The 12,691-nt window shown below is 46.6% G+C and overlaps 1 protein-coding gene across 1 annotated transcript in view; it reads left to right on the top strand.

Annotated features, from left to right (window-relative positions):
* The window catches only part of MPP1 (MAGUK p55 scaffold protein 1), a 36,244-nt gene extending 24,679 nt beyond the window's left edge, over positions 1 to 11,565 (top strand). Inside the window, exons 6-12 of the mRNA XM_079962332.1 lie at positions 3,788 to 3,984; positions 5,138 to 5,244; positions 5,670 to 5,750; positions 6,519 to 6,599; positions 7,491 to 7,693; positions 8,667 to 8,741; positions 10,263 to 11,565. Coding sequence (XP_079818458.1) covers positions 3,788 to 3,984; positions 5,138 to 5,244; positions 5,670 to 5,750; positions 6,519 to 6,599; positions 7,491 to 7,693; positions 8,667 to 8,741; positions 10,263 to 10,439 — 921 coding nt within the window. The 3' untranslated portion in view covers positions 10,440 to 11,565. The remainder of the gene's footprint in view (positions 1 to 3,787; positions 3,985 to 5,137; positions 5,245 to 5,669; positions 5,751 to 6,518; positions 6,600 to 7,490; positions 7,694 to 8,666; positions 8,742 to 10,262) is intronic.
* Positions 11,566 to 12,691: the final 1,126 nt, after the last annotated feature.

Raw genomic sequence — 12,691 nt, 5'->3', positions numbered from 1 at the left:
TCCCTAGGGGCAGACAGAGGTTGGAGGGTCGGATTTGGCCTCTAGGCCTGAGGTTCCCCACACCTGCTTTGGATAGCCAAGGTGGTGCCTTCCAGATGTTGCTGAATTTCGTCTCCCATCATCCCCTGACCATTGGCTGTGATGGGAGTTGTAGTCCAAAAACCGCATTGTCAACCCCTGGCTTAAAGCTGCAGAAAGGTATAGACACCTGTTATGGTAGTATAGATAGCCAGACAGTTCCCAAGTCATCCTCTTTTGCTGGGCCAAACAGGAAATAGCAGGCTTATGGCCTTCTGTGTGTGAGAGAGTGTGTGTTTGGGTGCCTGTTACCTTTGTGCTCAGGTATGGTTGCGTATCAGTTGCCCTCCAAAGCAGGATCTTCTCCACTCTTTCATGCTGTTTTGTCACCCGCTGACACTGTATGGGATGTGGGATCGGTCAAGATCTTCCTGAAGAAATCAGCCCACTCCTGGTACTGTTGAGGCTGTGCAGCTGTTACCAAGACAACGTAGAGGCCTGTGCTGTGCTTCTGTTGCTAAGGCAATGCAGATGCCTGAAGTTGTTGGGCTGCTGTTTTCCTCCCTGGGCTGTTAATTTCCCAGGGTCGGGGTAGCTGTGTTCCTTTGTTACAGCAAAAACCAGTGGCAAAAATAGGAGACTTGTGGCACTTTAAAGTATAATAGTATTTTATTGTGCCGTTTTAAATTCTCCAATAAATCTGTTATAAGATGCCAGGAAATTCTTTCTCTGCACCACTTCAGTTTTTTGAGGGGTGGGTGGGTTCAAGAATGTGTCGCTATTTTGCCATTTTTGTGCCCAAGTGATGCAGCACAATTATTTGAGTAGCCCTTGTGTGAATTCTACCAGCTGCAGAACATCCAGCCAGTCTCTTTTCTCCTCTCCTTCTGAGTTTGTCTAATCTGAGGCAATTAGACTGCTGTCCTATTTTTAGTTCTCATTCCTCATTAATTACTTCCATATGGCAACAGTGGTGTATTCTTTGCTTTAAAAATAATAGTCAAATTCTGCACCAATAGAACCCACATTTTAAGCAAAAGAAAACGAAAAGAACAAACTGAATTTCTGCATCTGGGAAAATAATTTGTACAAATTAGATATGCTGTATCTGTATATTTTTGCTCATCTATTCATTATCAAAATCCGTTCCGTGCTTCTCAAAATATTAAAGGTAGTTTACACCAGGAAAAAATGCATGCAGCGGTCATCACATATATTTATTGTGGTCTCCGATCTTTGAGTGCTGGTCCTTATGTAGCCAGCAAGGAACAAGTCTCTGCATGAAATGGAAGACTACCAGAATAAAACTTACTCTGCTGCCCACCTTACAGTGAGCAGTGATGGGGCCAGGCAGATTTCTCTTGGAAGGCTGTTCCAAATCTCGGACAGCACCGCTGAAAATATCCTGTTTGGATGCCCACTTTCCATATCTCTTCTGACAGGGAGGCCCAAAGCAAGGCTCTAGAAGGCTAACAGAGTTTTTGGGCAGCAGGGTCACATGCAGAAAGATGACTCTGGAGTCACTTGTGCAATTCTACCCTTCCTACTCCTAGGGAAGGGGAAGTTAGTACTCAAGCAGCTAAAGCCCCACCCTCTAACCACTGCTGAACCTTCTGCGGCGATGATGCTGGTTTCTGGGATTTCACAATATGTTTCCCATCCACTCCCAAGCCCACAAAATGCATTTTCTCTCACACTTCCCTCTGCCCTTCCTGGCCTATTTAACCATTGCCTGGAAAGCAGAAACTCTGCAGGGGACGCTTTTCCTTAGGCATGGTGACCCAGTGCTGAGAGAAATGCCCCTTCCTTAATGTCCTCTTGCTCTGTAGCTGTTAAGAGGTGCAGTTGGCAACCTTCACTCTACATGAGATGGCCAGGACAAAGGATGGTGGGGAAGAGGCCAAAGCAGCAAATGAGACTAGTGTGCATTGAGTAAAGAGAGGTGCTGGGCTGGTGTGGAGATTGCATCCTGGGTCCCCTCTGCACTGTGAGGTCCAAGGGTTCTCACCTGCCCATGCACTGAAGGAAGCCTGAGGAGGAACTGTAGCTCTGTGAGCATATACTTTCTTAGGCTTTATCCCTGGCATCTCAGTTTTAAAAGATGTGCTAGGTATCTGATTACAGTGAGCAATTTTTACCTGGAAACGCCCTGGCCACAGTCCCAACCTGGATCACTCCATCCCTTTCTGCAGTCCCTTTTGTTTGCTTGCTTGCTTTGAAAGAAACACAGATGGACAAAATGTCTAACCTGGCAGCTTTCTGTGTTTCCTAAAGTGTAAAGGTAACATGAGAAGGGGGGCGGGGAGGAGTTTGAAAGAGAATGGAATTCCAGTCCTGGCAGTGCTGTTTTTCTAGGAAAAGAGGTGCCAGAACTTAGCATGTATGCCTCCCTTGTTCTCTTATAATGGCAATGGCACCTACCTGAGAGGTGTCGGAGCTGAGTGAGTTCTGGCTGGAAAAGGGTCCTGGGTGCTGGAATAGAGAAGGCACATATTGACACAACTAAAGCTGTGTTCAGATGATACATTTTTCAGAGACAAGACTCCAAGTGCAGTCCTGACATTGCAAATCTCCCAACCTTGCTTAAATACATTCAGGAGTGGGGCATAAGCTTGCATAATCATTCTTTTACTTTTCCTCCTCCCTTTTCTGGAGGAGTTTCCTCCCTCGCTTTCCAGTACCAACCACAGTTTATGTTACACCTATTAATGCTGCAAGCCTTGGCCCACTCAAACAGAGGTTACCATGTGAACCAGGTACTATGCACAGGATTCAACTTGTGCAACGGGGCTTCCTTCCCTCTTCTCCTTCCATGGAGCCCTGCCCTCTGCCAAACCCAACCCCTGAAATCCTGAACAGTGCCCAGGGGGGCTAGAAGAGGGTTTTTCTGTCTGACAAGCCACAATGCTTGCCCTAACAGAACCACCGCCATTGAAAACTATAGTTTGTGGTGGGTTTGCAAACCAGGGTTTTGAGGGAATGTGGCTTTTGTTAACTCTGGCATGTGCTGGTGTACATGCAATGTGAGATCATGATGATGCATAAAGAGCAATCCCCAACGATATTAATTGGAATGAACTTTCGTCATTTGAGCCTATAGTTGTGGAATTTGTGTTTAATCCAGGGTTTAGCTGTATTAAGGAAGTTCCTGAAAATCCTGCAACAACGTAGCCCATGAAGTATGTCCTTTCAAGCGAAAAATACAAACAAAACCTTGTCTCTAATTTTGAAGGTATCCAAGAATAGGCATTTAGGCCAAGTGGACTCATGTTTTGCTTCTGAAACGACAAATTGCTCTCGGCAAATGCTGATGTTCTTGTTTTTCGTTTTACAATTTTAGCCCATATAGGGAGGCTTTAATACACGTTTTTTTTCTGTTCCGGCTAAGCAGTTAAACACAATAGTCCTTGTTCACCCCAGCATGTATTTCATGTTTCACAAGGGAAGTCTTAAGACTTAAGAGGTCAGCTGTGTATCCTGCTAACTTCAGATAATAAGCTGTCCATTTGGCAGCAGCTTTCTCTTTACAATGGGATAAGCAATGGCTGTATTGCAGATCAGTAACATCATCATCATCATCATCATCATCATCATCATCATTTACTGTAGACAGACTTATAAACAATTATTAAAATTTTGGCTGCCCACATTCCAGTCCTTCTTGCATCCAGTTTAACCCCTTGCCTGCCTAAGTAGTGCTACCTCCTGCAAGTTGAAGGGTATTTCCTGACTTTAATCTTGAGCTCTAGTTCTCTCTCTCTCACTACAGATGTTCATGAAAGCCCAGTTTGACTATGACCCCCGGAAGGACAGCCTGATTCCTTGCAAAGAAGCTGGGCTGAAGTTCCAAACAGGAGACATCATTGAGATCATCAACAAGGATGACAGCAATTGGTGGCAGGGCCGGGTAGAGGGCTCCTCCAATGGATCCGCAGGACTCATCCCTTCGCTGGAGCTACAGGAGTGGTATGTCCTTTGGATGAGGCCCCTGCCTGCCTAGTGCTCCTCCCTTCCAGGTTCCCGGCTGGATCTCTTCAGGTTCCTCCCATCTTGTGATAGGATCTCTGGTGTTGCCTACAGCAGGCATCTTCAACCTTTTCTGACCCAGGACCCACTTTTAATCCAAACATGGACTGGGGGACCTATTTATTTTTCCATATTTTTTGCTTGGTGGTAGTGCTACTGTTGTGACCCACTATACAAAGACCAGTGGCCTGCAGCATCTTCATATTGGCATTTGGGTTCCTTGCCTTCTCTTTTCATGAGTATTCAAAGCTCTTAATTCCACCCCTTTCCAGTTGTTGGTAAAGCCTGTCTTCGATTTAGCAGAGTGTGCTGCAAATCTCAGAGACAGAAATAATGCTATAGATTTGTTGGCTTCAGAAGAGCTAACGTGCTCCAAAGGCCAAAACAAGACCTCAAATGTTTGAGGCAACCAATGCGTCCTCATTTTAACCTACGAATCATTACACTTGCCTTTTGATGTTCCTGAAGATCCATGCCTCAATTCTACAGAACAGATGTGGGGAACCTTTTGCCCTCCAGATGTTGCTGAACTTCAACTCTCATCACCCTTGGCTTTTGCTTGCTTGGGCTAATGGGAGTTGTAGTTCTTCCTGTTTGTTGAATGCTCTCCCTGGGGAGGCTTGCCTGGCACATTCATTCCATATGTTTAGGCACCAGGTGAAAACATTTTTCTGTAACTAGGCCTTCAGCTGATTAAACATTCTGTGGTCTTTTAAATTTGTTTGTGGCATGGTGATTATTGGTTTCTTTTGTTTTAATTTTATTATGGAATCTGTATCTTTATGTTGTGAACTACCCTGTGATCTTTGGATGAAGGGCAGTATAGAAATTAAATGAGGTACTCGTCATCACCGTCATTCAGCAACATCTGAAGTGCCAAAGTTTCCCCACGTCTGCCATAGAAAGTCCTCAAACTTGTTGTTCTTCTCCCCCCACACCCTACAAACACTTTGAAGGAGAGAGATCATTGCCTTGATTAAGCCATCAGTTTGAAGCACTGCTCCCACGTTTTGGTCAGGGAAAAGAAAAGAGGGGGCCTGATTTTATTGCCACTTTCTTCTTACTACAATATACCTTTTCCCCTTTCCTGCAGGCGCGTTGCAAGCATGCCCCAGGGCAACTCCAGCGGAACCCAAAGCTGTAGCCCTTTCGGAAAGAAGAAGAAATGCAAAGACAAGTACCTGGCAAAGCACAGCTCAAGTGAGCACCTCCTTGTCTCCCTCCTCCTCCACTGTTTTCCCTGCCTTCAGGGTGAAACCAGGGGTTGGGAGCTTCTAGTCGGTGGGTCAAATTTGACCCAGCACAGGTGTTAATTGAGCCTGGGAGGCTGTTTCCCCCAAACAACATGCACCATATGAGATGTCTGGTGCAGGGCAGGGAGTGATGCAGCTGTTCGTCAAGAGTTCCTCAGGGGGAAGATCCATGCAGAAGGCAGGCTTCAAGTCACCACCCATTGTTCAAGCCTGTTGAGCCATGGTGCTTCAAAGATCTTTGCAGGCCCTGCATGGTGCTTTGAAGTCCTGGCGTTCATCTCCTGATGTCATTGTGATGTCAGGTGATTGACAGGGTGTGGGGACCTTTGGGGCTCAGTGAAGGATCTTATTTTCTGTCTCTCTCTCTCCTAGTTTTTGATCAGTTGGATGTGGTGTCCTATGAGGAGGTGGTGAGGCTGCCAGCTTTCAAGCGGAAGACACTGGTGCTTATAGGTATGACACAGTGCAACCCACAGAGTACTGACTTGTCTCTAAATGATAAAGGAATAAATGAAATATGCAGCACATAGTGACAGCTATATGTGCTGTGGCTTTTTATAGCCAGCCCCACTCCAGCAGCCAATGGATTTCAACCCAATGCTAGGTCTACTCTGAGTAGAGGTGGTAAAGTGAATGGACAAAGAAGGATTGTGGAGTGCGGAAATCAGAGGCTAGATAAAATCATTTATATTCTGGTTAAAGCTGGTCAGTGGTATAGGTTTAATATGGTCAGATAAGCGTAGGGAATGGATGAATTAGTCTGTGTCTGGTCTATGTCTGCTCTTTGTCAGTTTTTAATGAGTGCACCTATAACTGCTCTGTCCCATTTCTGCAAATGACCTTGACATAAAGAAGTGTATGAAAATGTTCATTTAACTATGTATTTTGTGATTACTCATAATTAAGAATTATCTCAATGTACACATTCCTTAACACATTATGCACATGCACATGTGCACAAACACAAATTACACACTTTGGTAGTATTTTGGGGTGGGTTATCACAAAATATGATGGATAATAGCATTCTGATCCAGCTCACTTAAAAATATGCAGACCAAACAAAACTATTCATCCTTAGAGAGAGGGCAAAAGAGGCCGACTTTGACATTACATTGTGATGTGCCCTTTCCCTGATGTAAGTGGAAGTTATTCAGTTATGAGAAAACGGAGCTGGAGCATCATTTTCCTTTTATTGTTTTTCTCCCTTTCTTGGGCCAGGGGCCAGCGGAGTTGGCCGAAGCCACATTAAGAACACCCTGCTCAGCAAGAACCCGGAGAAGTTTGGATACCCCATTCCATGTAAGTCACCCAGAACGCAAAATTTTCCGCTGTGGCATTTATTTAGCATTGCTTAGCCTCTGTCCCAGCTTCTTCTTAGACTTGTAAGTTAGCATATGTGCTCCTTTCCCCTCTCCATATTATCCTCACAACAGCTCTGTGAGGCAGGTTAGGCTGAGAATTTAGGACTGGCCCAAGGTCACCCAGTGAGCATCGTGGCCAAGTGGGAATTTGAACCCTGGTCTCCCAGGCTTATGTCCAGCACTTGAACTATAACACCAGACTGGCTCCATTGCATGTTTCTTTCGGTTGCAGTGTGTCACCAAAGTAGCATGTGGTATAGAAGACATTGGGCCGTATTCAGTGCTACTGTGCTGCTAATGTAGCAGACCTCCTCTTGCATAATGTAACTTTCCCCTCTTCTCTTTTCTGTCCAAACCTGCTTCAAAGCATTAGAGGACTCTCCAGAGCAGATTTAATAAAACACTACGCCTAAACATGCTCATTCAATAATATTTTTAAAAGGACCTCTGTCAACCCCACTGAAAGATGAGCATTAAAACATTCTCCCCACACCCATAACACACAACTCTTTAAATTAACAGTGAAAGGCCTAGTGAATAAAAGTGTTTTAGTCTGGTGCCCAGTGTGCTTCCCTGGGGAGAGCATTCCAAAAACGGGGGCTACCACTGAGAAGGCTGGTTCTCATGTCAGCCCTTTCCAACATGCGGAGAAGGTCCTCTGATGACTAATGCACTCTGTTCTTCCTCCTCCACTTGAGATTGTAATGAATTCCAGCTGTGTTCTTCCTTCCCCAAGCTCCCAAATAACTCAAACTGGACCTGTAGGCAGATTTGCTATCTCCTTGCAGCAGCCCAGCTCCCATGTCTCTCTGTGCCCCTTCTTCTGCAGACACCACCCGCCCTCAGAAGAAGAACGAGGTGGATGGGAAAGACTACCACTTTGTCACCACAGAGGAGATGACAAAAGACATCTCTGCCAACGAGTTCCTGGAGTTTGGGAGTTACCAGGGCAATATGTTCGGCACCAAATTTGAGACTGTGCACAAGATTCACGAGCAGGACAAAATTGCTATTCTGGACATTGAGCCACAGGTAGGAAAGTGCAGCCTGCTGCTTGAAAAAAATATATGAAGCGTTCTGGGAGCACCTTTGTACCTTTAGCTTCGGGATGGGGAGCGTGTGGTCCTCCAGGTGTTGTTGAACCCCCTCCATCTCTCAACATCCCCAGCTACTTAGCCCTGCTCGCCCTGCTCTACAGCAGTGGCGTAGCGTGGGGAGTGCAGGGGGGGCCGGCCACACCGGGCGCAACATCTGGGGGGCGCGCGCTTGCACTAGCAGCTCTCTGCCCCTACTAAAATCCACGGGTTAGGGGGCGCAAATTACTTGCCTTGCCCCGGGTGCTGACAACCCACGCTACACCACTGCTCCACAGTTTAGCTTGTTGCAAACCTTTGTAAAGGGACAAGAGCTTAGGAGCCAGAGGTGGAGGAGAGGGCAATATTAACTACAAAATGTTCTATGTTGAAGGTGTGCAGGAAGGGAATGGGAGTAGGATCAAAGGGAAGGGGGTTGGTAAGTGAACAGCAGCTTGTTTTAGCCTCTCCTCTGCCCCGCTGAGCCCAGGAGAAAGTGCTAAAGAGACACGTGTATTTAAACTCCTCAAGAACCTGGCATGGGCGAATGAACAATGCAAAAGTCAGAGTTGTGCACATGTTTACTGAAGTGCAAGGACTGCTGATTTCCTTGCCTCACTTTTTTTGGATACATTCGCACCGTGTATTCAGAGTGGCTTGAAACGGGGGGGGGGGTACTGTGCTAGCTTTGTCTCTTAAGTCAGATGGGAACTGTAGTTGCATTTTAGATGCTTTAGTGTGTTCCCCTTTTTCTCGAAGAACAAAACTGAAAGGAAAAGGTGCTGCAGGAGCATCTTGCCCTAAAATGAGGTAACGCAAGTCTGCAGCATCCTGGACAGGCTTGTCATTCAGGCAGGTAGGGCGGCGTGTGGGTCTGCAGCCTTTTAGCTTTGTAGGAACTATGCCCCAATGGCTCTTTTCTTTTCCCCCAGACACTGAAGATCATCCACACAGCTGAGTTCTCACCCTTCATTGTGTTCATCGCTCCCACGGACAAGGCAGATCAGGTAAGAGGTGTCAGTGTTACATTAGATGCATGACATCCCCTTATGCTCCACCCTCGTAGTACAGTTGTACCTCGGTTTTTGAACAGCTTAGTTCTCGAGCATTTTGGCTCCTGAATGCTGCAAACCCAGAAGTGACTGTTCCAGTTTGCGAACTGTTTTTGGAAGTCGAGCATCTGACGGGGCTTCCGATTGGCTGCAGGAGCTTCCTGCAGCCATTCAGAAGCCATGCTTTGGTTTCTGAACATTTTAGAAGTCAAACGGATTTCCAGAATGGATTCTGTTTGACTTCCAAGGTACAACTGTGTGCCTTTAGATAAGTCACAATTAAGCCTCTACTACGGAGTGCCTGCGGGATGCAGGTGGTACTGTGGGTTAAACCACAGAGCCTAGGACTTTTCGGTCAGAAGGTTGGTGGTTTGAATCCCCGTGACGGGGTGAGCTCCCGTTGCTGGGTCCCTGCTCCTGCCAACCTAGCAGTTCGAAAGCACATCAAAGTGCAAGTAGATAAATAGGTACCGCTCCGGCGGGAAGGTAAACGGCGTTTCCGTGCGCTGCTCTGGTTTGCCAGAAGCGGCTTAGTCATGCTGGCCACATGACCCGGAGCTGCATGCCGGCTCCCTCGGCCAATAAAGTGAGATGAGCGCCGCAACCCAAGTCAGCCACGACTGGACATCATGGTCAGGTGTCCCTTTACCTTTATGGAGTGCCTGCATGTAGCAGTAGATTCTGGGGCATGGTTCCTTAGCAGAACACAATGACAACTTCCCCCCAAATGGGCCCATTGGACCAAACGAGGGCGGGGGCTGACGACCACTGCCTTAACCTTTCTTCCATACCTCTTGCCAGAGAGCAGTTTAATGAAGCCAAGATCTCTTCCCTTAAGATGCAACTTTCGGTAGAGTGGGTTTAATCTGGCTTTATCCACCCATTCTGCTACGCAGCTCCTTTGATTTAGAGCAAGTTATGTTGCTTACACCACCAAAATTGTTAGGGATCACCAGATAACCTAGCAGCCAGCCTGGTGCCCTCCAGCTCTTGTTGATTACAGATTGTCTTATTCCTGTCCACAGGCCATACTGTAGGTGGGGTTGGACTCAATTATCTAGAAAGTTACAGGTTGCCCACCCCTAACCTGGTGCCTGCTTGGATTCTTGCGGAGGGGGATTAGGTGTCCGTGATTTGACCCAGTAAAGAATGCACGGGGTGTGTGTGTGCTGATTAGTATTAAAAGATCCTAAGTGTTGAGAGGTCTGGTGTTTGTACACATGAATTAAAATGCATAGAGCTAATGAGTGGACCATGGGAATTATATCACTAAGGCCACCCAGGATTAATTGGCACATTTCAAGAACCACCACCACATACATGCAGCCTAGCCATTTTGCAAGCAGTTTAGCAAAGTTCTAGGCTGCATCAAGGCCGTTGCATGCTGAACTGAGAAACCCCGCAATGTACAGAGCAGCTTCAGCTAGACTGTCTTCCTGATGTCACTAACTGCGAACAATTCCTCTTCCTTTGCAGTCGGATACTTTGCTGCAGCTTCAGAAAGATTCAGAGGCCATCCGGAGCAGATATGCTCACTACTTCGACCTGTCGCTGGTGAACAATGGTGTTGACGAGAGCCTTGAGCAACTCCAGGCGGCCTTTGAGCGTGCTTGCAACTCTCCCCAGTGGGTTCCTGTGTCTTGGGTGTACTGAGCTGGCCTGGTAGCTCCCAGATCCCCTCTGCCTGCCCTCATTACAGCAAGTTGAGGACAAAGAGGGTCACCCATTTGCCTGCTCTGTGCTTTGTCCAATGCACAACCCCCTCGTCCTGTCCCCATTCCTCAGGGCAGCTGTTGCTCTGTTACTGCCAGGGCAAGAGCCCCATCCTTCCAGCTGCAAACACCCTCAGAAGAGTATGTGCATGGCTTGTGCTTAGCACAGGGTAGCCCACACATACAAATGTTGGCACATAAGGAGGAAAACCCCTATCCAAAACCATTAAGATGTCTTCAGGAGTGATATTAAGAGCACCTTCTGGTGTGAAAGCCATATGATGTGAATGCTAAGATGCAGGCTGAGCCGTGTTTTAAACTGAACAGTGCCACCTGTTTTAGAACCCTAATTTCTTTAGATCTTGTCAAGTGAGATTTCCTTACTGTAATACACCACTGCTCCTTCAAGCTCCCCACATATTGCACACTAATCTTCTGAGTGGATGCTTCTTTGAATTTTACACATCTGCTGTCACCCACTGTAGGGTGATCAGGCAGTTAGTGATCAGTATCTCCTTCCCCAGACATGTGGACCATTGTCTCTCTACAGACTTGTACTTGTCCAACTGTTCATGCTCAGAATCAGTACAGTTGTGAATAACACACTCTTGGGAGCAGGAGTAGATGCTATTAAGTTTTAACTGGCAGCTCATGACACAAGGAGGGAACAGGAAATAACTCAAGACTCTCAGCACCTGCATGTTGTGCTCTGTAAAGAAATTGCTCATGGCACATTTCTCATGTATTAGGGTGGCTCTCTTGTTATATGCAAAATAACTGCCCTCCCTCCCATATTTGCCTTATCAAAAACGATTAACAGAGCAAGTTCATTCCACCTCCACCTGCAAGCACAACCTTTGTGGGAGGTTGTTATTCAACTAACTGTCCATGTCTAAAACAAGATTGAGATATGTAACTAGCGGTTAAAGGTGTAGGGGTGTAAGCTTGACCTGCATTGAAACCTCATACCTTTGAGGATACCAAAAAGACCCAAAAGATGTGCAATAGGGACCTTTGGTTGAGTCCATTACAGGGAAATCAAGCAGCAATAAAGTGTTGAAATATTGCAGGACTTGTGTTTGTTATTACCCCACTACTCCCCAGATGGCAGAAGACGACGCTTACCCACGAGGACCAAAAAACGTGCCAATTTAAAAGCTGCCCACCTGCAGCTGGCGGTATTCCCCACTGGACTGGCATGGGCACTCACAACAGCCAACCACCATTGCTCCTAGGAGACAAATGCCAGCTTCTAATGCATTAAATCTCCATCCCTTGGAGCAATTGTGCCAGCAATTAAAGCAGCCACAAGTGGGACCTTACAGCCTGTCCACTGAACCCTTTTTACTCTTTCTACCACATTGTGAAAAATACTTGGGGAAAATGGGCTTCTCTGGCAGACATACCTATAGGTTTGGGGCTCAGTGATTCCTGTTTTCTAAATTCTACTTCCCCTCCTCCAATGTTGGGCACAGAGGCATCTGCATTAGCTTTGGTTGCAGCGGTTAAGCAGATATGGAGAGCCTGCTTCACTCCTTTGAGGAATGTCTTGAAGAGCATTATCCTCTACCAACATTAAGCTCTTTTCATCAGAAGGGCAAGGTACACTAGGCTGCTATTCCTGGGACCTAGAAAAGGCCTATTATTTGCCAGTTGATTTGCTAGGCTGTTTCTTCCTCTCTTCTGAGTGAATATTTTTAGCAAGTTCTTTGATCGCTGCCTGTGTAAACTGTTGGTGCAAGATGAGGGCACAAAGACAACTTATCGAAGGTTAAGCTGGCAGAAGCAGCAGTAGAAACACTGCCCAAAGCTTGTTTATGTGGCATATCCTCTGGTGGTTATAGTTTTAAGTGTGGCACCTTGGCCCAAACAAAACAATACAATTTCCCTTAGCATCAAGCTCTTTCTAGACCACCTCCTGACTCAGATCCAAAGACGCGGTGGCATGAGCTGGCATCCAAATATTTAGGCAGCAGGACCTCAAAGCAAGCCTGGGAAATCCTGCCTTGGGAACAAAGCGGTCAACTTACAGATTTGAAAATAAGGGACCAGCAGCCTCAAAATAAGGGATTTTAGTCAACCAGCAGCCAAACGAAGCCTCAAGCGGTGGTTCCCACAGTGCAGCAACCCGGCAAAGGGGATGCAGCAAGGGAAACCACCGTCACCTCTCCGCTGGGAAGCGCTGAGCAAAGG

Source organism: Podarcis cretensis (assembly GCF_951804945.1).
Source record: "Podarcis cretensis genome assembly, chromosome: Z".
Lineage (NCBI taxonomy): Eukaryota > Metazoa > Chordata > Lepidosauria > Squamata > Lacertidae > Podarcis > Podarcis cretensis.
This window is presented reverse-complemented; position numbering and strand designations above follow the sequence as displayed.